This window comes from Electrophorus electricus, chromosome 16 (assembly GCF_041902795.1).
Source record: "Electrophorus electricus isolate QZ-2024a chromosome 16, ASM4190279v1, whole genome shotgun sequence".
Taxonomy (NCBI): Eukaryota; Metazoa; Chordata; class Actinopteri; order Gymnotiformes; family Gymnotidae; genus Electrophorus; species Electrophorus electricus.
Genome location: NC_137512.1, coordinates 6,010,045 through 6,033,190, shown reverse-complemented (window position 1 = coordinate 6,033,190; position 23,146 = coordinate 6,010,045). Strand labels below are relative to the sequence as shown.

The window sequence follows — 23,146 nt, the reverse complement described above, 5'->3', positions numbered from 1 at the left end:
TTACAAAATATTATTAATTAGTTTGTGCCAAAAATAAACAAACAATACCCTTCTTTAAAAAAAAAATTAATCTGTGCCTCTGGTACAACTTCAAAATATAGTAAACAAACATTAATATTTAATAATTTAACACCCACTAAACTAGTATATTTATGCAATTTGTCTAATTTGCTTTGTCTAATTTGTGCCAAAAATAAACAAACAATACCCTTCTTTAAAAAAATAATAAAATCTGTGCGTCTGGTACAACTTCAAAATATAGTAAACAAACATTAATATTTAATAATTTAACACCCACTAAACTAGTATATTTATGCAATTTGTCTAATTTGCTCCACAATGGAAAAAGTGAGTGAGAACACGCTTGCTTAGCTCAGGGACACAGTTGTAATCTGCTCTTACAGGAAGCTTTCACCAAGGCTTTTTTTTTGCCTTAACTTTTCCCTCCTACATAGAAAAAAAAGGTCCTGCATATCAACAGCGTTGGGGTTTCAGAGGTTCTGCTTAGCAACTTTCACCTACATGCTTGTGCAACCTGAATGTGTGTAATCAAGTGGCATCACTGACAAGCCTGGATTTTCCTAATCACTTACAGGGATGTTCAGTAAAAGGAAATGCGATTTGCCAACAAACAGCATTAACGTGGAAGCTAAACAAGCATAAACAAATACAAGAACATCTCAGAGGAAAAACAAAACTCCATGAAAACGAAAGTCCACAACAGGGATGTTATTTATTTTATTAAAATGACCCTTTTTGAAATGATCGTGAAAGAAACTAAAAACAGAACAAAAGCCCATGACATTCAGGGACAATTAGAATTGCATAGAAACCCTTGACAGGTTTGCAGACATGGACACTTGGACAAAATGTAATGGAGTAGACGAGCATTCACTCAAATAAGCCTGCAAGTGCTGCAGATATTGGGCAGTTATAGAATTACCAGACACGACACCACTGGCACTGTAAATCTACATGTGTAAAAATTAACCTGCCATAATTTGCTACTAAAAATGGAAACTGATGACACCAATCAGTCCTTCAAATTGTGAACTAATCCATAAATGTGTGTGTACCACAGGTCAGTAATGACAAAATTACAACAGTCATTTTTTTTTTGCTAAAAACATTACACAGGATATCATAAAAACGAGGCGGAACCGTGTCCTATGTAACAATGGAAAATTTGAAAGTATACGCAAAGCACACAGATGTAAGAACATGCCAATTAAGTTAATTACCAAAAAAACAAATAACAAAAAACAAACAAACAAAAAACTTTCAAAACAAAAATGTCTAATCACAGCACTGCAGTAACAGCGGTATATAGCTTTTACACTCTGCATGTGTTGATTTCTGGTTAGAAGTGTGACTTACACGCTAACTTCCATCTCGTCAGACACCATGCAGTCACTTCTATTGCATCGAATACTTATCTGTTTTCACAAGGCCGAAATTGAAACGCTCCCCTCACGCAACTTTGATGGTTTTGCTTCTGGTAATCCCCTCCGGTTCATATGTACACAATCCCACCCATTCTCCTGTTTAGTCACCAGCAGTGCTATAAGGCTTAATAAAGCCCATAAGTTTGATTGTTTATTTATTTATTTTTTAAATACAAATCAACGTTCCACTTATTAGTAATGATATGTGTTATAAGCCTGACTCGGTTACAAGGCAGATTATGAAACAGTTAAAAGCATACATGCAGGTCATGCACGTATGCGATAGTGTACCAGTTAAGAAGTACAACATGTATTTACTAAATTATTACTAGGAGAGAGGATAAAATTAAGTTACAATATTACGGTACGTTTCAGCTCGGCTCCGTAGTTACCCGATTCGGACATTCATGTTCATATTCACGCTGCATTAATATAGAAGCCAACAGATTTATACCAGAGGCTTTAAGGTTCTCTCATTGTGTCACTGTTAATGTAGCAGCTTGTCATTTCCCCAGTAACGTTACTGATGATCATTGTGTAGGGCCGAGCACCTATAGAGGACTCAAAAGAGTCCAAGCACTTAGGACACACGTTCTCAACACAGGACTATTCGGTATGAAAATGAAAGCTTATATGGTTATTTTTGGCCATACTAGCTATAATATATCGTATCAGTATATATGATATACGAACATTATATGCTATACCTTACGTTTTGAACTAGCATGACAAGATTATCAGACACAACATTATCTAATATGAAGAAGGTATAGAAATATCGTACAGATTGTAGATTGCAGGCAGCGCAGTTTAAGAGAAAATAATCCTCGGGCCACGCCTGTATCTCCTTGGATTATTTGATTACTTACAGTAAAGCTTGGCATTATGAAAACAAAGACAAGGGAAAAAAAGATTATTTTACAATGGCAGATGAGACATCTCATGTCTTTGATGTACAACAGAAAACAAATACTATACCATCTATATTTCTCATATAGACTTCACATCTTATTTTATAAACGTACACCACGAGAAATAAAGGCATAGGATGGAGTCGCCTGTCGGTGTCCTGTTAGGGCAATTAGAGAGGCGATAACGGGTGATATACTGAGCTCACTCGTACGCTTGTTGAACAGCGGCTGTTCATCAACAGCACGCGTGCACCTGGATCTCGGACTTATGCAAACGTGGCTCCGCGTAGTTCGTGGGGTATGCCAGGCTCGTGGTCCTCTGGTTCAGTGAGTCTCCCTCGTTACACTTCCCAATCTCCCCGGGGGTTGCAAAAACACTTTGTGTGTTCCCTTCAGGTAAAAAAATTAAATAAAAATCAAGAAAAGCTAAATCCTATGGCTGAATTGGTTTAACAGTCTAACCAGTTATCCGGACAAACGCCGGATTTGTTGGGTTGTGGAGAGATCCAGCGAGAATGAAGGACTGTCCAGCACAGCGCTCTGTGCCTCACACGACGCCTTCCACAAACCTTCTCATCTCCAAGGGCAGCGTTTCACCACAGCTCACGCCATACAATACAGCGTGAGCACGACCAAGCTACTTCCTTATCCACCTACGTCACTGCACACACTACAGGGACTACAAACGCACAACGCACTGGCCTCCCCACAGAGATTACAGGTACCGAAAGCAGTCAGATCATAACAAGGAATTTCCTTCAAAATGATTAACTAGGCAAGATGACTTTCTGAGTTCAGTGTGTACGCAAGTGACATGCTAATCTAACAATCCACTCATCCACACACACACACACACACACACACACACACACACTCACCCCCACACCCCCCCCCCCCCCACACACACACACACACACACACACACACACACACACACGTATACACTCACAGATGGGCAGCATGTTTAACACGCTAGTGGCCTCCATCTTCCCAGGCACAGTCATTCTTTTGTTTGACCAGCTTCCTGACCACACGCTCGAGCTCTCGGCGGGATTTCTGCTCCTCCTCCAGACACTGCTTCATCCACTTATTCTCCTGTGGCCAAAAAACCCCCCCAAAAACCCCCAGAAAGCCATCCCTGACCATTAGACCTCATAGCACACGTATTTAGAGTTTATAAATACAACAGATGAGAGCTCAAAAATGACCTTCTTTAGCTCATGGACCTCATCTTTTAATGCATAAACAGCATCAACAAGGCTTCTGCAAGAGACAAAGTGAAAACAATGCAAAAAAGGAAAAAAAACTATACGTTATACACTGTAAAAATAATAATTTACCAAAAAAAAAAAAGAAAAAAAAAAATGGACCTAATGAATGACTATTAACAGGATGGCCGAATGACCAGGCAAAAGCCTTTAATAATGGTTAATAATTATCTCATACAACATACTTCTCTTCGATGATGGTCTGACCGTTGCTCTTCATCTCTTCAACAATAATTTTCTCGTCTTCTGGAAGCAGGACCTGCGGCACGCCCTCCTTACGAACAGCTGGGGGGGGAGGAGAAACAGACCATTTTTCATGGCACTATGATCTCATTCTCCAAAAACCTGAATAGGCCAATGCCGCACGTTCGTGTCTGCAGCACAGCGGCGGTGTCCGCGCGAGGGCCTACCCGTGGCCTGGTGCAGACTGGCTCCGGTGCAGTATGCCTCGATCACCTTCAGGATCTGCGCGTCTTCCTCCAGAGCTGCAGTACCTGTCGATCACAGAACCGCAAACGGTCAGGGAAGCGGCGCAAACCGATGACCTGATAAAGGCTTGTGGAGTCGCCCCGTGGCGCACGCTCGGCCCGTTGCCCGCCAGCGCCGCATACCTCCACAGGTTTGGCAAGTCACAAAAATGAGGCTTTTGGTTCCACTACTTGTTTTGAGCCTCAGTTAACAAACTCATTAGTCGCGTCCCACTTCACCCACTTTTTCTGATCGAACAGTCGTCGTCCGATGGCTTCCTCTCTGTTTTTCTCTTCGGCAGGAACTTCTTGATGGGCTTAGGGCTTTTGCTGGAGTCCTGGACAGAGAAAGCGAGGAACGATAAAGGGAATGAGACGTAAGCCCCTGGATGACTGACCAGCACAGGGGAACTGGATTCTGAAAGGTGTGTACTCTACTCGACTAGTGTGACTTCTACCAAGTCATGACACACATGGAAACTTATCTGTATATTAGTCATGAAAACAACTTTCTCTTAACAGCATGGAAACTCATGGCCATTATATCCTTAGTCACACTTATCACATGGTTGAAGCAGCCTGTATACTCTTCAATCAAAACACGAGACACTAAAATATATGGCGTTTCTAGCAAAGGATTTTAAAGTCAGTGATGAGAAGCAGGGCTCATTACGCAGGTCTGAATAATTGAACACACTAAATAATTCCTTGTTAGGATTAAACGTGACTAAAGCTATAGCAAGCAGACAGTCAGGGGCTCATTGCACAGCACTATGGGCTACAGTAAATGCCAGCAAAGAAGCGAGACAGCAACATCCCTCCTCTATGATCACAAATTCTCCATAAAGCTACGAATGTCCCACACTCCTTCTGCGGAATACGTAGCACTAAGGAACACATATCTTTTGTCCTTTTCATTAATTAGTTTCAAAAGGTATAAAGAATAGTTTTTTAGTTCCTATAGAGAAGGCATTTGTAGCGGAAAAACAAGCATGTTATTATTGATTGAATCCTCCAAGAAAAAGAGTGAGTGGGAGCACTGGACACTGCAGTGTTAAAAAGATACCAGTCTGTGAGCAGGACGCTGAGAGAGTGTAAGAGGGTGAGAGGGTGTAAGACAAACGGATAAACAAGAAATGAATGGCTTACAGGAGGAAGGGATGAGAGAAAGAGAGAGAGGAGAAGACGAAGACGACGACGACCACGACGACCACGACGACATGTCGAAAGGGTGTTGCAAAAAAAAAATCACAGCTAGCCAGGCACACGAGACACACCTCCACAGGCACACGGACTTGCTGGTCTACTCTTACCTTCAGGATATAAGACATCCTCTAAAGAAGCAGCAGATGGAGAGAGAAAGGAAATGAGAAAATGCATGAGAGAAATGGAGGAGTCTGACAGGAACATGATGGCGAGAACAGTGAGAGGTGAACATTTCAGCATGCCCTCGTCCTGACAGAGACGCAGAGGTACATACAAGCTTTTCTCCAAGGCGATGAGAGAGGAACCCCGGCCGGCGTTCGAAACCGGTCAACTACTGTGCAATACCACGCGAATGCCCTTGGGATGTAGTATTCGCTAGTACAGACTTCATGTTTGATAACAGACAACAAATAGCTTTACCCCATCCCATGCCTTTCTGTATCTGGTGTATTAGACCACCACCGAAACTGTGTGGTGAGGAGCATAGTAAAGTTTGTTGAGAAATCAATCACACACACAGATATTACAGTAAGGAGGTCATGACAGTCAGATCGGTAACTGTTGATCTGGGAGGTGAGAAGTGATGTGCGCTTCCCGTCTGGACCACTGCACTTAGTCACAAAAGTCCATTACGCATTGTGCAATTCCTCTTCTGACTCAGTGCACTTCAGGCCGTGTCGGAGGGCCTCTTATAAGAAGGGAGCGCTTACCTCCTTGTAGCCCAGTGCGGCTGAGGGTTTGAGTGGAGGCGCCGGCCTCAGGCAGCTTAGCGACCACGGCTTGGTGATCTTCGGGGGCTCCAGAGGGCCTCGGCTGCCCACGGCCGTGCCAAAGCCCTGGGCGTGACCCTGGTGGGACGGAGTGCCGATGACACTCGCGTACTTGCCTTCGGCATTCTGACAGTCAGGGTATGAACAGGACAAGTTATGGGGACACTACGGTCAGTCAACACATAAAGAAGCTAAATCGAAGTTCATTTGGCCAGCGAGGAAACAGAACGATAACACCAAGCAACAAAAATGAGCTTCACTTTTTACAAGCATGGCATGGTTCCTCGGAGGTTCCTTGCATCTCCCATTCCTGCTTCTTTCCTGGCCTTTCTTTACACATTTTCATGCACTTCAGTGCTTTATGTAGGGGTGTGTATGTATGTGTGTGTATGGGCTGGAGGTGAAACGCTTGCCTTAGTGATGGTTCCTGCTGGGCTTCCTCCTTTGATGTAAGGATGCAGGTGCTCCAGCCACTCCTGTAGCTCTTGAGAGCTACTGCAGAAGACGGTGACGCGCTCGAGCATGCCCCCTATAAGAGGACGGCAGTATGAACCCCTGCCCCGCTCTACAACCCAGAGGCACGTCCAGAGAAGGCACCTACTTGTATTGGAAATGTAAACTGTATTGGTGTTTTGTTTAGCAATATCTAAACTGGTCTTTCTCCAAAAGGTACTCGGACTTTGTGAAGTCCTACAGTGGAAGGGAAGGCCGAGTAACTCCTGTGGATTTCTGCACTGAGAGTACAGGTGACCTTGCCGTTGAGGTAACTCTCAGTCTCCCGCCACAGAAAGAATAATTTTGTGGCCTACTTAGAAGTGCTGGACGGAAGCACATTCACGGGGACGGAGACGAACCTGTGACCTCAAAGGCGTAATGACCCATCTCCGCATCCTCCGGCTGCCTGGTCACAGTGACTCCTGACAGCGGGAGCCGGCCCTGAGAACACGAGAGCAGGAGGCCCGATCGAGAGGAAGGTTGAGCTGATTGTAAGTAAGCAGACACACTTGTAACAAAGAAGAGAAGCTAACACTCAAAGCCATTGGAGAGGAAGAGAGAATAACTCGGTGCACTGAAGACGAAGTCTGTCAGCCAGATCCAGCACACTCACCTGGTAGATGAAGCCACTCATTCGCGGGCTGGCAGACAACATAATTAACATGTTGGGGAACAGCATGAAGTATCGCTCTTCCTTGTCCTTACGAACACACATACACAAAATGTATATATAACAAACACTCAAATACAGACATAACGTCCACATAATGCAGATTATCACAACAGAAGGAAACGTTTCCCTTTTCTGATACAGATTCAGTTACACACACTTACATTTAACATGCAGGAAAACGCAAAAATGTCACACACAGTTTCTGGTGGGTATGCGCTTTTTAAATTGGAGGGAGCAGAGCTGCTGTCCGTTGCTAGAGATCAACAAATATTGCACCATTTGGTTAGCAAACCAACACCAATATTTCAGGTGAGCAACGAGAAAATGAGAAACAAGACGACACAGCTGGAAGGCACCCTGAATAAAAAAAAAAAAAAAAAAAAAAAAAAGAGAGAATTTTTATTTCTGCCATGACGCACTCTGTGCTCGCATTGGGACCCTGAGCCCACAGAACAGGACAGGACTGGAGTTTCCATTCTTCACTTAGTGGGTGCTGGGTTTCAGGCTTCTGACTAAATAAGTGACCACAGAAGCAGGGCCTTAGAGACGGACTGTTGGTATGGTTCATTTCCTGTTATGATCAGGATGAAAATACCAACGAGTGTTTCATTTCGCCTATACCAAAGGGCCCATCCATCGAAGAGCACAGTGCTTTGCTCTGGCGTTTAACTCTGTGTACTGGGAGGCTGCTTTGACCAGTCTGGAACGTTCCATCATCAGTGCAGATAATTTGGTTTTCTTCAGCTGTGTGTTTTAGGTCATGGCCTTACAGTACACAAACGCTGCCTGCAAATTGGACGGCTTTCTCTAGTAAAAATAAATAAATAAACATTTTAAAAAGGGTTTTTTTTGGGGGGCGAGATCACGGCAGTAAACATCAACATCGCTATGAGTACCACACTAGGAGCACAGTTGGAAGGGTTTCCTTTCATTATATGAAATGTTCATTATGGTTTTTATCTGTCTAGAAATATTGAAAACTTGCTTAATTCAGCAGCTTTAAAGGGAGTTTAAAGCGTTTTACCGGTCCAGGCACAACTGTAAATGTCTTCATCCTTCATGTACAACTCCCCCGCCCAATTCTGATTTCGACGTTCCCAATTTTCGCAGCACAGGTCTGATGTGAATTCTTTCCTTTCAGTGTCTAAACTGACTGGTTTCCCCCCAGGACATTTCTGAAGTCTTAACGTGGGTTTTCCATCCTGCAGCCAAAGACAGACACTTGGTGATGTTCGTGAAGTGCAGGCTAGTTGTACTATGAATATAAAACCAATGTCAATTGAATTCATTTTTGTTTATGGAACTCCATACCTCGTTTTAAGCAGAGGGAATGTGTATATAAACTGCCTATTTCAAGATGACGAAACTCAAATTCCTCTATCCGCATGGTTTACTTTTTCCACGTGTTTTTTTTTTCCCAACATATTTGAAACTGGCTATTGAAAGTATGAAGCGTAAACTAGTTGCCTTTCTGTTCCAGCACTTTTGGGGGGTGCTTGACATTTCAACATACCAACACAACCACAATGCTTAATGTGCAAAATTTGACAGTAGCAAGAGCATCACCGTAACCACATAGCTGAGAAGAGAAAAAAAAAAAAAAAAAAAAAAAAAAAAGTGTGTGGGGTTGGGACACATCGACACCCTGTCACCTCCGGGAGCCCCGAGCCGAACAACAGCCACCTCGCCCCCACCCCGCACACAAGCCTCTCCTTTGCCCTTACCTCCCCGGGGCCGCTCTGCGTGTGCACTTGAGACATGTAGACCACCTGGCCCAGGGACTTGATGCTGTCCCCCTCCCAGCTGCGCACCGTCTCCGACAGGATCTGCAGCTCCAGGTTTTTGCGCTTACGCAGGTCCTGGCACTGTGTCTGAAGCAGGAGGAGAGCCGCGGAAGGCCGCGCAGTTAGACAGCACGGCTCGACGGGGGAAAAGGTTTTTTATTTATTTATTTATTTATTTATTTATTTATTTTTTAAACACACGGTCCCGGGGGATTTACTGGGAGACGACGTGTTGAACGAGGAAACCGTTACAGAACTTATCCATCTCAGAGAATGTCGCTGTAAAATAACAATGGGCCAAAAACAAAAAACGAAATATGGTGCACTGTGAAGGATTAACAGTTAATAATTTAAATGAATAGGATGTGGGACAAGAATTCATATCTAAGAGATACACATATCTAACAAATACAGACAAGCCATTAAATCAGCATCATATAAACATCTCCAGCCATGACATCATTGTTGAGGAAATCCTCATAGTTCGCACTGGATCAAAAGGTCAATCGTGATTTTATTAACTGATGCTGTTTTAGAGGTGAATGAGAGGCACTGTATTTTTAAATTGCAGATTTAACTTTCGCTTGTTAGGGTTCTGACTGAGTCCAAAAGGTGCACCACCCCAGAGTGCTGAAGAGGAGGGAAAGTCCCTGCACAGTTAGGAAAAAAGTAGCAAAAAACCAAGGTGTTCCACTGCAAAAAGTCAAAGAGAAAGGCTCCTTTACAAAAACACCTGGTCACAGCACAGCAGCGAGGCTGGGTCGCTCAGCGCCAGCAGGAATGACTCACTTCTTCTTCTTCTACTCTGAGTTTTAAATCTTATAGGAAAACTCTAGAACAGCAGAGACCCAATTAGAAGAACACCCACAGCCGGAATACAGACGCCCGTGGAAGATATGGCGCTCATCTTGTGGCGTTCAGGTCTGTGGTTTCCACCTTTTGGCCTCTCATTTGCAGTCTGCAAACTAAAAGTCCTTCACCACAAACTGAAGTCTAATGGACATCGATACAAGAGGAAGCAAAGCTTCAGCAAAAGAAAACTATGTTCTCACACTTTAACATGAAAGTAAAAGTTGCTAGAGCACTGCGGTGTGTCGGGTGAGCGAAAGTAACGAAAAACGCCAGACTAGACAAAGCCACGCACGGTCAAGGCCACGCTTCCACCCGCTGTTGCCTACGTACCACAAGACCTTTAAAAGCAGCCGTTGCCTTCAGGAGGTCACTGTAGTCCGGGTGGGCTTCCTGCAAGGGGGAGGCACAGTGACAAAGGTCATTGCCAGGATACTCACGCCTGCAAACCGTCACGGAAGTGTCAGCAAATGAGCCACCGGGTCGCATGTCCCTACCTCCACGTGTCTCTCCAGCTCCTGCATCAGGGTCGGATACTTCTCCAGCCTCATGAAGGGCTTACTCAGGCTGGTGGTCAGAGTCAGGATGCCTGGCGCACCAGCACCCTGGCTCTCCATGAACTTGTCTAGCTCCTCGCTGGCGAAGCAGAGAGACAACAAACGAACACGATCAAATGCTCGTATTCGTCCTTTAATGGGTTTAAAGCAGTGAAACTGAAAAAACAACAACAACAACAATAACAAAAAAGTATTTTAAGTGTATGTATTGTTTGTGAAGTTCACATAAACCATTCACTAATTCTACCCATCCAACTAATTCATCATTTATTGCTCGGAAGTAAAAGCAACTACATAAGGTTATTTCATTAATTACTAAGACTGGAATATTAAAACTAAAATAAGCTAAAAGAACCAGAAATGCCTGTAAAACAAAGCCAATTAAAACAGATCACTCTGCAATCAAACTCAAGCTCAACTTCAGTTAAAAGAAAATATACAAATTTATGTGCATACTATGTAATTAACAATGTAATGTAATGTAATTAACTAAAGAGTATCCCATATATTCTACTGGACAGGATTGTCCACAGCTTATGCCAGAATAGACCACAGTACATTTTCCTCTGTGAATCTGAAATCACATCATTTATTAAAGCTGGGTTTTCCATGTCTAGGAATGGATTCTGCATGTGCATGCACAGATGCATGTTTAGGCATGCATAAACACACACACACACACACACACACACACACTGAAGACATGACCTTTAAATGCTAACAAAATCAGTACTGCTGAACTGCAGCAATTGTTTTGGTTAAGGTGAAAGACTACTTCTTGTAGATAAATATATCTGAAGTACAATGATTCATCGCAAAAAAAACATGCTTTCACTACACGGGGTGGAAAACGCTGCAAAAAAAAAAAAAGGTTGCAACACAAGATGCAACCTGGCACGCATGATAAAGTGTAAAGTGTGCTTCCATCAGCAGAACCGCATCTATAGATATCCTGTTGGGTTAAGTCTGACTTCCTGTGCGTATGAAGCCTTGACAGCATGCTGCATTTTGAGTGGAAGGAGCAAAGTCAAAGGAACATTGTTTCAGATCGACTTACAAAGGCATACAGGAAGTATGTCACAGTCACCGCCTGTGTTAATTTCATTGCCGTGTGTCACACAAGGATCATGAGAGGACCAAGGAAAACATGATGGCAGTGAGCCAGCTCAGTGCAGTGCTGTCACGGTCCAGCAATAGTGGTGATAGCGCAGTGGCGCCACCAAGTGGTTGATTCTTGGCATTTCACAAAAGGCTGAGGGTGAACTTGTTATGTTTGCTCCCCCCGCCCCCTTCTTTTTGGGATCCATAAAACCAGCTGCACGGGAGGCTTAAAACGGACTCCGATACCGAGCCAACTACCATCTCGGTTGTCTTTGCGCAAGGGCACTGACCTGTGATCGGTGAGCACAGTCACTGCAGAGGGGTGGCTGGAACAGTAGGAGAGGTACAGCGTTCTGATCTGGCACATCAGGTTCAAATAACAGCCGCCAAGCCGCTGCTGGCCCTCCGGCACCCTGCGAGACAGACGCACAGATGCAGGGGAGCATGGAAGTGCACACCCTCGGTATGCCCTCAAACGGAGCTCCCTTTACGCTGTGCCCTGCTTTAATGAGGCATGTTCAGCCCCAAGCTGCTGCACCAGGTCACGTGTGTTCCAGCAAGAACACCGCAGCTCAGAGCTGGTTATTGACCGAGAAGACCTGGTTCAGTCTCCTGAGACGGAACCTCGCTGGGCATACGAAACAGCCGACCGCTGCAAACACGCTGCGTATAAACATTTTCTAGGATTTCTTTCACTGGATTTGAACATACATAAACACTGAATATTGATAACATCCTAAAATCAGACCAATACTGAATGTTGCTCCAAACCCATAGCTAGCAAGTGAAGTGGTGTTGGTATGACGAGATATTATATAATAATGTATCAGTGCATCTGTAATGTTTACGTGAACAGAAAGATTAAAGCTCACTTGGTACATTCTTCCAGTGCCACACACAGTCCCTGTTGGAAGGTGTGTATTTCCTCCAGGTTGCCACATAAGCAGCTGCTGTCTGCATTGGACAGCCTGCAAAACAAGAGTTTCCACTGATCAAAAATTCTCGCACAACAAACACTTTAGGTGTTAAAGGATTCGTGACTGCCCCCCAATGGCGACTACTGGCATGTCATGCTTACTTATCACTGGCCTGTAGGGGACGTAGGTAGCAAGTGAGCACATTTTGCAGCTCCTTCACAAACTCGCGCTCGTGCTCCAGGATATCCTGCACAACCTGAGACACAAACCACAGCGATGTCACAGGCAGAAGGTCCCCCTGGCCCACTGCAGCCCACCCAACTACCCCCAAACCCACACCCCCACTGTCACGCTCAACTCCTGAACATCACCTCCACAAGGTGAGAACTCACCACATTGTAGTAGTTTTTGGTCAGCTGAGGAACATCAAAGCCTTTCACCGCTTTTGGAGAGATTGGTTTGTCTGTAGAGCAGATAGAATTTTTATAAAAATAAGAGGGAAGATAGAAAAGAAATTTGTACACTGCCTCTGAAAAATTAAGAAAAAGCATGACATCACAAACAATTACGCTAAAGGAGTAAGACGAATAAATAATAAGTAAACAGATTAATGATTTTGCTCTGGTCCAATTGCTAGATAAAAAAAAAAAAAAATGCAGGTCATAAAAACAAGGTCAGGTTTAATGCCTGCAACCCTGATATTTTCCTTTGGCAAGATCATTCTTCTGTACCAAAACGCGAGGACCCCTAAAAGATTCCTACTATAGAAGTGTGGTCCATCGACCGATAAGTCCTAATTATCATTCCATACCTACTATGAAGGACCCCCCCCCCCCCCCCCCCAAAAAAACCCCAACCCCTTGATACCCACTCACCACACGGCTTGACCTCTCGCACGTAGTTACTGGGGAACCAGCCGGTCTTGCCGTTCAGGGTGCCTTCCCACCAACCCCCCTCCTCCTGCCGTGTAACGTGGATCAGCTCGCCCTTGCTGAAGGACAGCTCGTCCTCGTTGTTCTGTTTGAAGTTGAAGCGTGCCTTCACCACCAGCTGTCCTCCCCCTCCGTTCTCCGACATCTCCTGGGGGGGGGGGGGGGGGAACAGACGGAGCTCGCTGTCAGCAGGGCGCGCGGATGTTTAAGCGCGGACGTTAGTCCGCAGAGTTTGTATGTGAGGGTGTCTGTTCGTGAACCAGCTGAACCATAAGACCATGTGTCAATGCTCAGATGACTTACCACTGGCTTCGATTGCCTCCGGAAGGATTTTTGGGACTTTGAGGTGGACAGGTTAGGGATAGAGGAGCTGCAGGGTGGACATGACCTCTCTGTACAACAATCAGAGGGAAATCAGCATGAGAGAGAGAGAGAGAGGAGATCGTAGTCCAATATGTTTAAATATAGTTGTCCACATTCATATACATTTATGGCATTTAGCTGATGCTTTTATCCAGAGCGACTTACAATTAATCACCGAGTACAACTTGAGCAATTGAGGGTTAAGGGCCTCGCTCAGGGGTCCAACAGTGGCAACTCAAGTACCTTAACCACTGAGCTACTACTGCCCTATAAGTGGGATCTTATAGGTGATATTCAAGAGTTGCATCTTCAAATGCTGTCCTATGGCTTGGACCTGTTCCAATTCTGAGCTCTGTAACTGTTAGGTTGTCAGTAAATATAATGACGTTCCCATAATACCAAGCCTGGAATGGTTAGAGAGAGAAAGTGCTTCTGAAAATGAGGCTTTATAGCCATTTCCACGTCAGCTAAATGGCATTCCGACATGGTGAGTTCAAAGTTCCTGGGATGTACAGCACAGGTTACAGTCCCCATACATCATCTGTGCCCATAGCAACTCATACATCTCATTCTCTGTGTTTGTCCAGTAGCTTGAGTCATGTAATCACCTAATTACATAATTACAAAATACTCATGACACTCTGACCCACTAGATCTCCACTAACAAAGTAAAAGTTGCTAATACCTTCAGCCCATTTGATGCAAGCTGTACCACCACAGGTGGCAGAAGCACACAAATCTCTAACTCAAGTAAAAGTACAAATACTCCAGTAAAAAAATGAATGTTATTGGTTTTGTTAACTTGAGAAAAAAGTATAGAAATATATGTACTTAAAAGTAAAAAAAAGTAAAAATATTTCTTTAAAAAGCTTCTGAAAATTTGAGCGTTCTTCGATTGTCAGATGTACCGAGTACATGACTTTGCACATAAATAATTGTTTATAGATCTGAATGCAAACAGATTTTCAATTATTTTATTTATTTTTAAATTATAGAGCAAAAGCTTGATAGCCAATCACAGGCGACCTACTGAAATGTTTTGGTTTCAGATCCTGTTGGATTTCGAATGGCTTGGAGCTTGGTGAGGTGTCTGAACAGAAGTTGACTTTTTTTTTAATCATTACTTTTTAAAATAGTGAATAATCATAAACACAATAATGCAGCGAGACTGGATAACAGACACGAACAGACTAAACAACTGGCAACAGCAGGGGACAAAAGACAGAATATCAAACAACTACCGTACCACAATTACTGACATTGCCTTAGCTTAAAATGAGGAACATAAATACAGAGGATTACCAAAGGAAAACGGGACACAAGTGAACATAAACAAAGCACCGGACAAGGCAGGCACTGAACTCAAACAAGGATGAAAACAAAAGCACATGGTGCTTAGTGCCATGGGAACTGTGATGCCCAAGGAGGGAAAGCAGGACAAAACATTGAGCAATGAGCCAGGTTTTAAAATGTTATGAGTACAAAGTACAAATATGTCTTACATACAAATATGTCTTATGTAGTGAGTAAAAGTATGAAGTGGAAAAGTAAAACAAAGGACCTAAGTGCAGTAATGAAGCACATCTGTTACATCACCCTTGTGCACCGATGGATTACACTCTGAGAAAAACAAACACAGTTCACAGTTCACTCAAAAAGTGCTGCAAAAAAAGCTTCCATATAGCAGAAGTCACAGTTCCCCTTTTGTGCTCGTGGTGCAGAAGGCAACAGTCACAGCCATGGAAAGCACGAAGATAACTGCACATGTCGCTGATGTGCTAAGATCGAGGAAACAGAGAGCAGCGTTCTCTCTGCTCCTATTGTCTCTGCCGGGTCGCTGGCTGGGGCGTGGCAAGGCGCAGTCTCTTGCTCTGCACCCTAAACGGTGCTCTGCTCAGCCGGCGGGGTCACCACACCTCCGGACCACCTTCGTGCATCACATAGGCCCCGGCCCTGCACCCCCAGACTTCCAAATCTTTGTGTGTGTGCGCACGCATGAACATGCTCAAACTGCTCCTCAACCATAGACAGGAAAAACCTAATCTGAGCTGTCCAAATAAATCTGTTTTCACTGCAGGTCAGACTTCACTGATGCAAAAGTGCCTTTAGAGACGCGCCTCTTTGCTAGTCTTCAACAGCCACTTAGACATTTCTGCTATTTCTGTCTGTTTGGGGTGAACCCGTGCTGTGTGCAGAGCTAGGGCTTCCTCTCCGGCTAATGGATGTCAGGCAGAGGCGGTTTGGACGCAGAGCAGAGTCGTGCCGAGATGCAGAGGCAAGCCATAGATTTGGTGTGCGCCAGCCAGATCTGACCGTGAGTCACTCGGAAAACACCCGCTCGGTCCAACCCAGCAGTCAGAAGAGCACCACCCTGCCCGACCCTGAACAGTTAGCCTGCATGGACAACTGCGTGCCAGACAGAATCCGCGTGCTCGTGAAGATACCATCACGAAGACTTTAAAAAACAGCTGCCATTATAAAGAGAAGTACACACAGACAGACACGTGCAGCTACGGTTACACCTGCTGCATCTGAGGACCGAGAGACTGGACTCACAAGTGCTGTCCGGTCACCATGTCTGTTACTTAAAGTAAGTAAGTACAGGAGCTTTAGAAGAAGGTGATCCAATTTAACACATACAAGTTTCCAAAACACTTCAATTTAAAAATAGGCTTAATGCAGCCATCAGAAGCAATTCCAAAGCAATCACCCCTCAGTGTAATTCATTATTTACAAACCTGGAGAACTGCAGAGGCTTCGTTTCGGTGCATGCCTCCCTAATCGTTTCAGCCTTTACAGCCCACACAATATCCACAAGGCAGCCGATTTACATTTCAAATCTTGCATTTTCTCATCGTTCAAATTGAGATTTTGCTTTTGACAGCAGCAGCGGAGTTATTTGGCAACATGAATAGCGCTATTTATCACAAACAAACCACACCAAACTAAAACTGCCAACCCAAACTGTCAAACGGAGGTGTTACGGCTTAGAGATGAATGCTTCTTCAGGGCCTGGGCAACGTTCTCTCACTGAATCATCCATGGACTCTACAATCTACCAGTGAACACTGGGGCAGGATCTAAAGCCCACTGGCCTGAAGCTGAACCAAGGATCAGTGCTTCAATAGGCCAATAGACTTGAGGAAATCCATGACAGCACGGTACAGAGAGAAGGAATGGAGAGTCAAAGACTGAAATTGAATCCTGTTCGAATGCTGTGTGGGGGGACTTTAGGATGTCTGTACATTCAGGGAAGCCCCTAAAGATCAGTGTGTTTATGTGCCAAAATTCCACCAGTCACTATTAAGAGACAAGAAACTGAACATAGGTTAAAGTGTGGTCTTTCACAATGGCTTTTTAGTTTAGGTCATGCATTGCATTGCATTAATATTAGCATGGCTGAAATTTCTTAGTTCAAGACAAGACCCCTCCTTTCTCAAAACAGGAGCCCACCTTCTCGTCAACCGTCAGAGGGCTTCAGGATCAGCACTGATGAGATTACACACACACACACACATTATATATATATATATATATTACACACACATGCATGCACACACACTCCCTAGGAAAAATATTACCTTGATCACAGACGGTGAGAATATTCTGAACTAAATGGGAGACTGCAGGGAATCTATTGTGAGCTTTATTCACATATTACTTTATTAAACACATGCCAAAACGTTTCCAAACATTTCTTTCACATTCCTCAAAACAAAACAAAAAACCCCATTTATGACCGCATGCAGTGAGCTGATATACTCATACTGACCAGAGTGTGGACTGTTGGATGTCTCTTGTTGGCTTACCCATGACAAATGTATAAATAGCTGTTGTGAGTGAATGCCCCAGAACACAGCATGACATCAAAGGGAACCAAGTTCTCTTTGTTCACCAGAACATTAACTTGCAATGGCGGTTTCATGACAGTTAAAATCTCGCCAACATATGAATTTGCATGCAACATGTTTTTCAGCTGAAAAGATATGGCCCGCTGCCTTAACTGAGAGTTAAATGTGTTCATACCCGCTGCCAACCACCAGTGAACAGACATACTCTTTGTAGTTCGCGAGAGGCCACTGGTATTCCATCTTCTAAAAATGATCCTGAACACGAGGCCCTCACACATGGCCCAGCCACGAGACCCCCGGAATGCCGGAGCGGTCTGCAAAGGGCTGGTCCAGCCCGCACACTCACAAGTGGCTGCAAAATCGTTAACTGTGCAAAATTCCAGTCGGGAGGAACCAAGGGCTCTGACATCAGACAAGCAACACACGCCCGGAGCGAAGGAGAACACACATGCACGCACGCACACAAACAAACACACAGGCACATATCGTCAGAAGATCAGGACTGACTGTAAGGTGGCTATGGGACAATTACCTTGAGTAGCAATGTTTATTGCTGTCAGCGTGGAGAGAACCTTGCTAAAATTTTCTCCAGAGTACAGGCTGTCAGGTTCAAAGCCCTGGAAAGAAAGAAAAAAAAATAAAAACACCACGAATAAAATTATACTGCATCATTGCTGATAAACAGAACAAATAAAACTGTAGGGTAAAACTGAAACACAAGCTGGAAACTGCAAAGAAACAAACTAAGAGCATATAAGAAAGAGGAAAACTATAACGATTGTTCTTTTTATACTTGTTATATACTGCCCCAAGCCCCGCTGCCCACACACTGCTACCCTCCTTCTTGCAGTGGGTAAGGTTACAAGTTTTAAATAAAACATCACATATACAGAGTTTAAGTAGCACAGCAAGAAGCATTTTTCCTCTTACACACTAAAGATGTTCAGCCACTTTGCACTGGACCAGATGAAGAATGACATGACATTGTTGTTCAGAGTGCCTCACTATTTAATAGTTGAGCTGTGTTCAGAAGTTGTTTACCAACCCATTTTACATGGACAAGACGGGGACAGATTGGGGCAAATTTGTTGGGTGTGATTTATTTCACACCTTCTTTCTTTATCAGGACATTTCAGTATTCCAGCCATGTCACATAGATTTATAGGCTCAAGCTGTGGAATATAGTTCCAGATGTAAAATGGCTTGTAAATTGTAAGTCAAAGTTATAATCATGGTAGTTGCTGCTTCAACAAAAGTAATTTATATATATATATATATATATATATATATATATATATATATATATATATATATAAAATTACATACCCATATACATTTTCACATACATACACACACAGCCTGGCCAAAAAAAAAAAAAAAGAAGGTCACACACTAATATTTCACTGGACCGCCTTTAGCTTTGATTATGGCACACATTCGGTGTGGCATTGTTTCCACAAGCTTCTGCAATGTCAACATTTATTTCTCTCAAGAGTTGCATTAATTTTTCCCCTCCAAGATCTTGTATTGATGATGGGAGATTTGGACCACTGCGCAAAGTCTTCTCCAGCACATCCCAAAGATTCTCAATGGGGTTCAGGTCTGGACTCCGTGGCAGCCAATCCATCTGTGAAAATGATGTCTCATGCTCCCTGAAACACTCTTTCACAATTTGAGCCTGATGAATCCTGGCATTGTCATCTTGGAATATGCCTGTGCTATCAGGGAAGAAAAAATCCATTGATGGAATAACCTGGTCATTCAGTATATTCAGGTAGTCAGTGACCTCATTCTTTGGGCACATAATGTTGCTGAACCTGATTAACTGCAGCAACTGCCCCCACAGGCTTGTACGGTAGGCACTAGTCATGATGGGTGCATCCCTTCAGCTGCCTCTCTTCTTACCCTGATACACCCATCACTCTGGAACAGGGTAAATCTGGACTCATCAGACCACATGACCTTCTTCCATTGCTCCAGAGTCCAATCTTTACGCTCCCTAGCAAATTGAAGCCATTTTTGCCGGTTAGCTTCACTAACAAGTGGTTTTCCTAAGGCTACGCAGCTGTTTAGTCCCAATCCCTTGAGTTCCCTTCACATTGTGGGTGTGGAAATGCTCTTACTTTCACTATTAAACATATCCCTGAGTTCTACTGTTGCTTTTCTACGATTTTATTTCACCACACGTTTAAGTGATCACCACTCACGATCATTCAAGATTTTTTTTTCGACCACATTCCTTCCTTGACAATGTTTCCCCACTGTCTTTCCACTTTTTAATAATGCGTTGGACAGTTCTTAACCCGATTTTAGTATTTTCAGCAATCTCCTTAGATGTTTTCTCTGCTGGATGCATACCAATAATTTGACCCTTCTGAAACAGATTAACATCTTTTCCAGGACTCACTGCATCAGTTAGGGTTAAATAACTTGTTGCCAGCTGAAACAATCACCCATGCAGTAATTATCCAATGGGAGGCTCTTACCTATTTGCTTAGTTAAATCCAGGTGGTGACCTTTTTTTGGCCAGGTAGTGTGTGCGTGCGCGCATGTGTGTGTGTTTAAAATCGTGAGAACTCTACCTGATGAAAAACGAGACAGTGACAGACTACTGCTACTTTACATATATAAAAAAACAGAAATGAAAGTGTGTCACATGGTTTGCATCATCCATGCTGAACCTTCGCGCGCTGTGACGGGCTCCTCCACACAGGGAATGGGCAGGGCTGGGGGCTCTTTCTCCACGCACTCACCCTGTCCACTTAAAGTCATTGCTCACGCCATTACAGTTGCATTATGGCATTGCCACTAATTGGGGGGGAGAGCATTGACCCCAGACATTTAGTCCTGACCACTTCCCTACACGCTGGGTTTATTCAGTTGCTCTTTAGACTTCTATGATTCAAGAACCACAAACAAGCCTATTTATAAACCTTTTAAGAGAAACAATGATTAAGCTTTGTGCAAATATTTTGAAGATGTCTTAGCGTTAGGTGGTCCCTGTTGGGTTGAACAAAAAAAAAAAAAAGCATTGCAAATGCTGAAACAAATGCAGAAGAGAGCTTGCAGCACAAATTTGATTCATATGTACCAGGGCATATCTGACACAACAAGGTGCAAGGCAGGGGAAACTCCATTTGGTTTTAAAAGAGAACTTGCAAACAATGCCACAAATGTTACAGCACATGTGTAATCATGATGCACCTTGTTACAGGTTTGGAATGTGACGGCTAGTCTTGGCTTCGATTTCCAGCTGATGGAGCTGTCTGGACATGTTGCTTCACCAAACTGGAAGCAGCACTCTCATTTTGGGCAAGGGAACCATACATCAAATTCAAGTGAACTGGGTTTTTTTCTCTCCCATTAAATCATTCAGTTCAGGCAGAACTGACTAGGCAGATTCACTTTACTCAGACAGAATCACTCCCTACCATTGAACAGTGGACAGAAATGGACAAGTTGTCATTTAGAATAGATTCTGTTTTTGTCTGAAGCTAAATTTAAAATTGCGATTTTAGTATAAATACCCATCAGAGAAACAAAGTACAAATGTGCCGGCTAAAATGTCAAATTCGATATCACTTTAAGAGCACAAAAGGTTTTGGAGTAAGCAGTAAAGGCAGTGAGTTGCCTTCATTTAAAATACAACAGAATAATATAGGAACTGAGAATGGTATGACAAATGGTTGCCTCCATGAACAAGAGGGCCATTGTAATGTTTACTAGTCATACATATGATTATTGGCATATAACCGAAGTACAGACACTAACTTTATAGATAAGTGACATTTTCACTCATTTCACAGTGTATGCTTGCAATTCTAGATTTGATATAGTTTGCCTGTGCGACGTAATATGTTAATAAGAACCGTTTAGAAATAAACCACAAGTTTATAGACTGCGCTCTGCCTATTAAAAGTCTCCCTCAGCCAAGAAAATAAATATCATCCGGTTAACGTAACACGCACCACCTGGAGCAAGTATGACTGTAGCGTACAACATAACACTGCAGAGTAACGCCAGCTTACCTCAACCTTCAAAGAGGTGCATCCTTTCAGAAACTCTCGGATGTTGGCAACGCAATCGGCTTCGCATTTGGGATCTGGACAACACTGCAAACACCCACAAAACGAACGGGGGTAAATAAAAGTCCCGGTATGGGTGAAAATCCCCTTGCTGCAACTACAGCTCAGTGCTCGGACCAAAGCGTGTTTTGGACAAGGACGGCCGGTTTAAAGGTTGGAAGGGCCGTCCCCGTTAAACTGCTGCGGGACACTAGTACGGGACAACTCGAAGTGAGTTTAGTTTGCAGAAAGTAGTTCAGGATCCTCGTCTCGGTCTATCGCCCTTAAGGACAGACAGCCCGCATCTCCCGTTGCCCTCTCGCACCAGGAAAAGAGAATTAGTGGAGGAAGTGACGATCTCGCAGTCGGTCTTTACACACTAGATCAGGGCCAAACAGGTCGTCTTTCAGTGTCCTGGCAAAGCCCAGAACGCATTAATATACGCCTGTTTAACTTAACGTTGATATGTCGATGTCCTTAAACATGTATATACTTGTTACATCAGCTTGAACGTGTACATTTTCGTGTATGAGAAAACATGTCAGAAAATAGCTGTTGTAACCTACGATCTACAGGCTGGTTTTAAAGCGCACGTTTGATCAGAGCACAGTGAAGTCGTCCCTAATAAAAGGTGGCCTTTATATGGACATGAACGAAGCCAACAGACTGAGAGAATGGATGTTTACGCTAATGTACCGTCGTTAAAGACGGTATAGAAATGTCTTCGAGAATGCGGAACACTTACTCGGATAGACAGGAAGTCAAGAGTTTACATTGCCAGTTAATTGCACGTTTCTGACTTTTAAAAAAAATGTTCCTCAGCAGTTAGTATTGTACTTAACCTTTCACGTCTTGGTTTAGTTCTTGCAAACGCAGTGTTTAAACATGCAACTAATCAAGCTAGAACTAAAACCAACTTAAAAGGATCGCACTACGGCTACATTGCCTCACTGAGCATACATATCCGCTCTCTCCGAGCAGGTTTTGCTCAGCAGACGGGTTACCTTAAGGATCGATCCAGGTACCAGTCGTTCCATAAGCTTACACAAGACGACCCCATCTCTCAAAGACGTTTTCAGAAATCCCTCTGGGTCGGCGATGCTCTTTTTTGGGGAATTAAGAACTCCTAAAGAGATCAGCCACGTAACAGTCTGCTCCTCTGGGTTCATAATTTGGGCTGAGCAGGTCTCGCAAACCTCGCAGCACCCCTGGTGCAGCAAGTATGACAGGCGACACAGATGCTACCCACATCCGTAACGTTGCTTCTTTGCGGAACAGTTCAGATCAGCAGAGACCCGCGTCCCCGACTCTGCAGGGAAGTTCTCCAAGATGAGGATGTTGTAGTCACTTACGAATCCCGTTCTCATTTCATTATACATTTTATAAGAGAGGAAAAAAAACAGCCCTCCTTTAAATTTTAAGCAAGTTCTGGCGTTATATTTATTTATTAAAAACACCATCCAAAAGGTTGTGTGAATATGCTACAGGTTGCG

The 23,146-nt window shown here is 43.6% G+C and overlaps 1 protein-coding gene across 5 annotated transcripts; it reads right to left on the bottom strand.

Annotated features, from left to right (window-relative positions):
* Positions 1–714: 714 nt before the first annotated feature.
* Positions 715–22,956, bottom strand: arhgef6 (Rac/Cdc42 guanine nucleotide exchange factor (GEF) 6). Of its 5 annotated transcripts, XM_027019163.3 has the most exons (23): positions 22,658–22,956; positions 21,618–21,701; positions 18,122–18,206; positions 13,679–13,767; positions 13,319–13,523; positions 12,836–12,906; positions 12,605–12,699; positions 12,399–12,494; positions 11,817–11,939; positions 10,366–10,504; positions 10,202–10,261; positions 8,960–9,106; positions 7,176–7,262; positions 6,922–7,003; positions 6,481–6,596; positions 6,008–6,193; positions 5,405–5,425; positions 4,336–4,429; positions 4,035–4,118; positions 3,810–3,909; positions 3,565–3,619; positions 3,306–3,451; positions 715–2,746 (listed from the first exon to the last, which is right to left on the bottom strand). In XM_027019163.3, exons 1-22 carry the CDS (start codon positions 22,820–22,822, stop codon positions 3,329–3,331), a joined length of 2,307 nt encoding a protein of 768 aa, XP_026874964.2. In that variant the 5' UTR covers positions 22,823–22,956; the 3' UTR covers positions 715–2,746; positions 3,306–3,328. The 5 variants fall into 5 exon arrangements, with proteins under 5 accessions (XP_026874964.2, XP_081555432.1, XP_026874965.2 ...); XM_081699306.1 differs by lacking the exon at positions 3,565–3,619 and having other exon boundaries at positions 3,306–3,494; XM_027019164.3 differs by lacking the exon at positions 5,405–5,425.
* Positions 22,957–23,146: the final 190 nt, after the last annotated feature.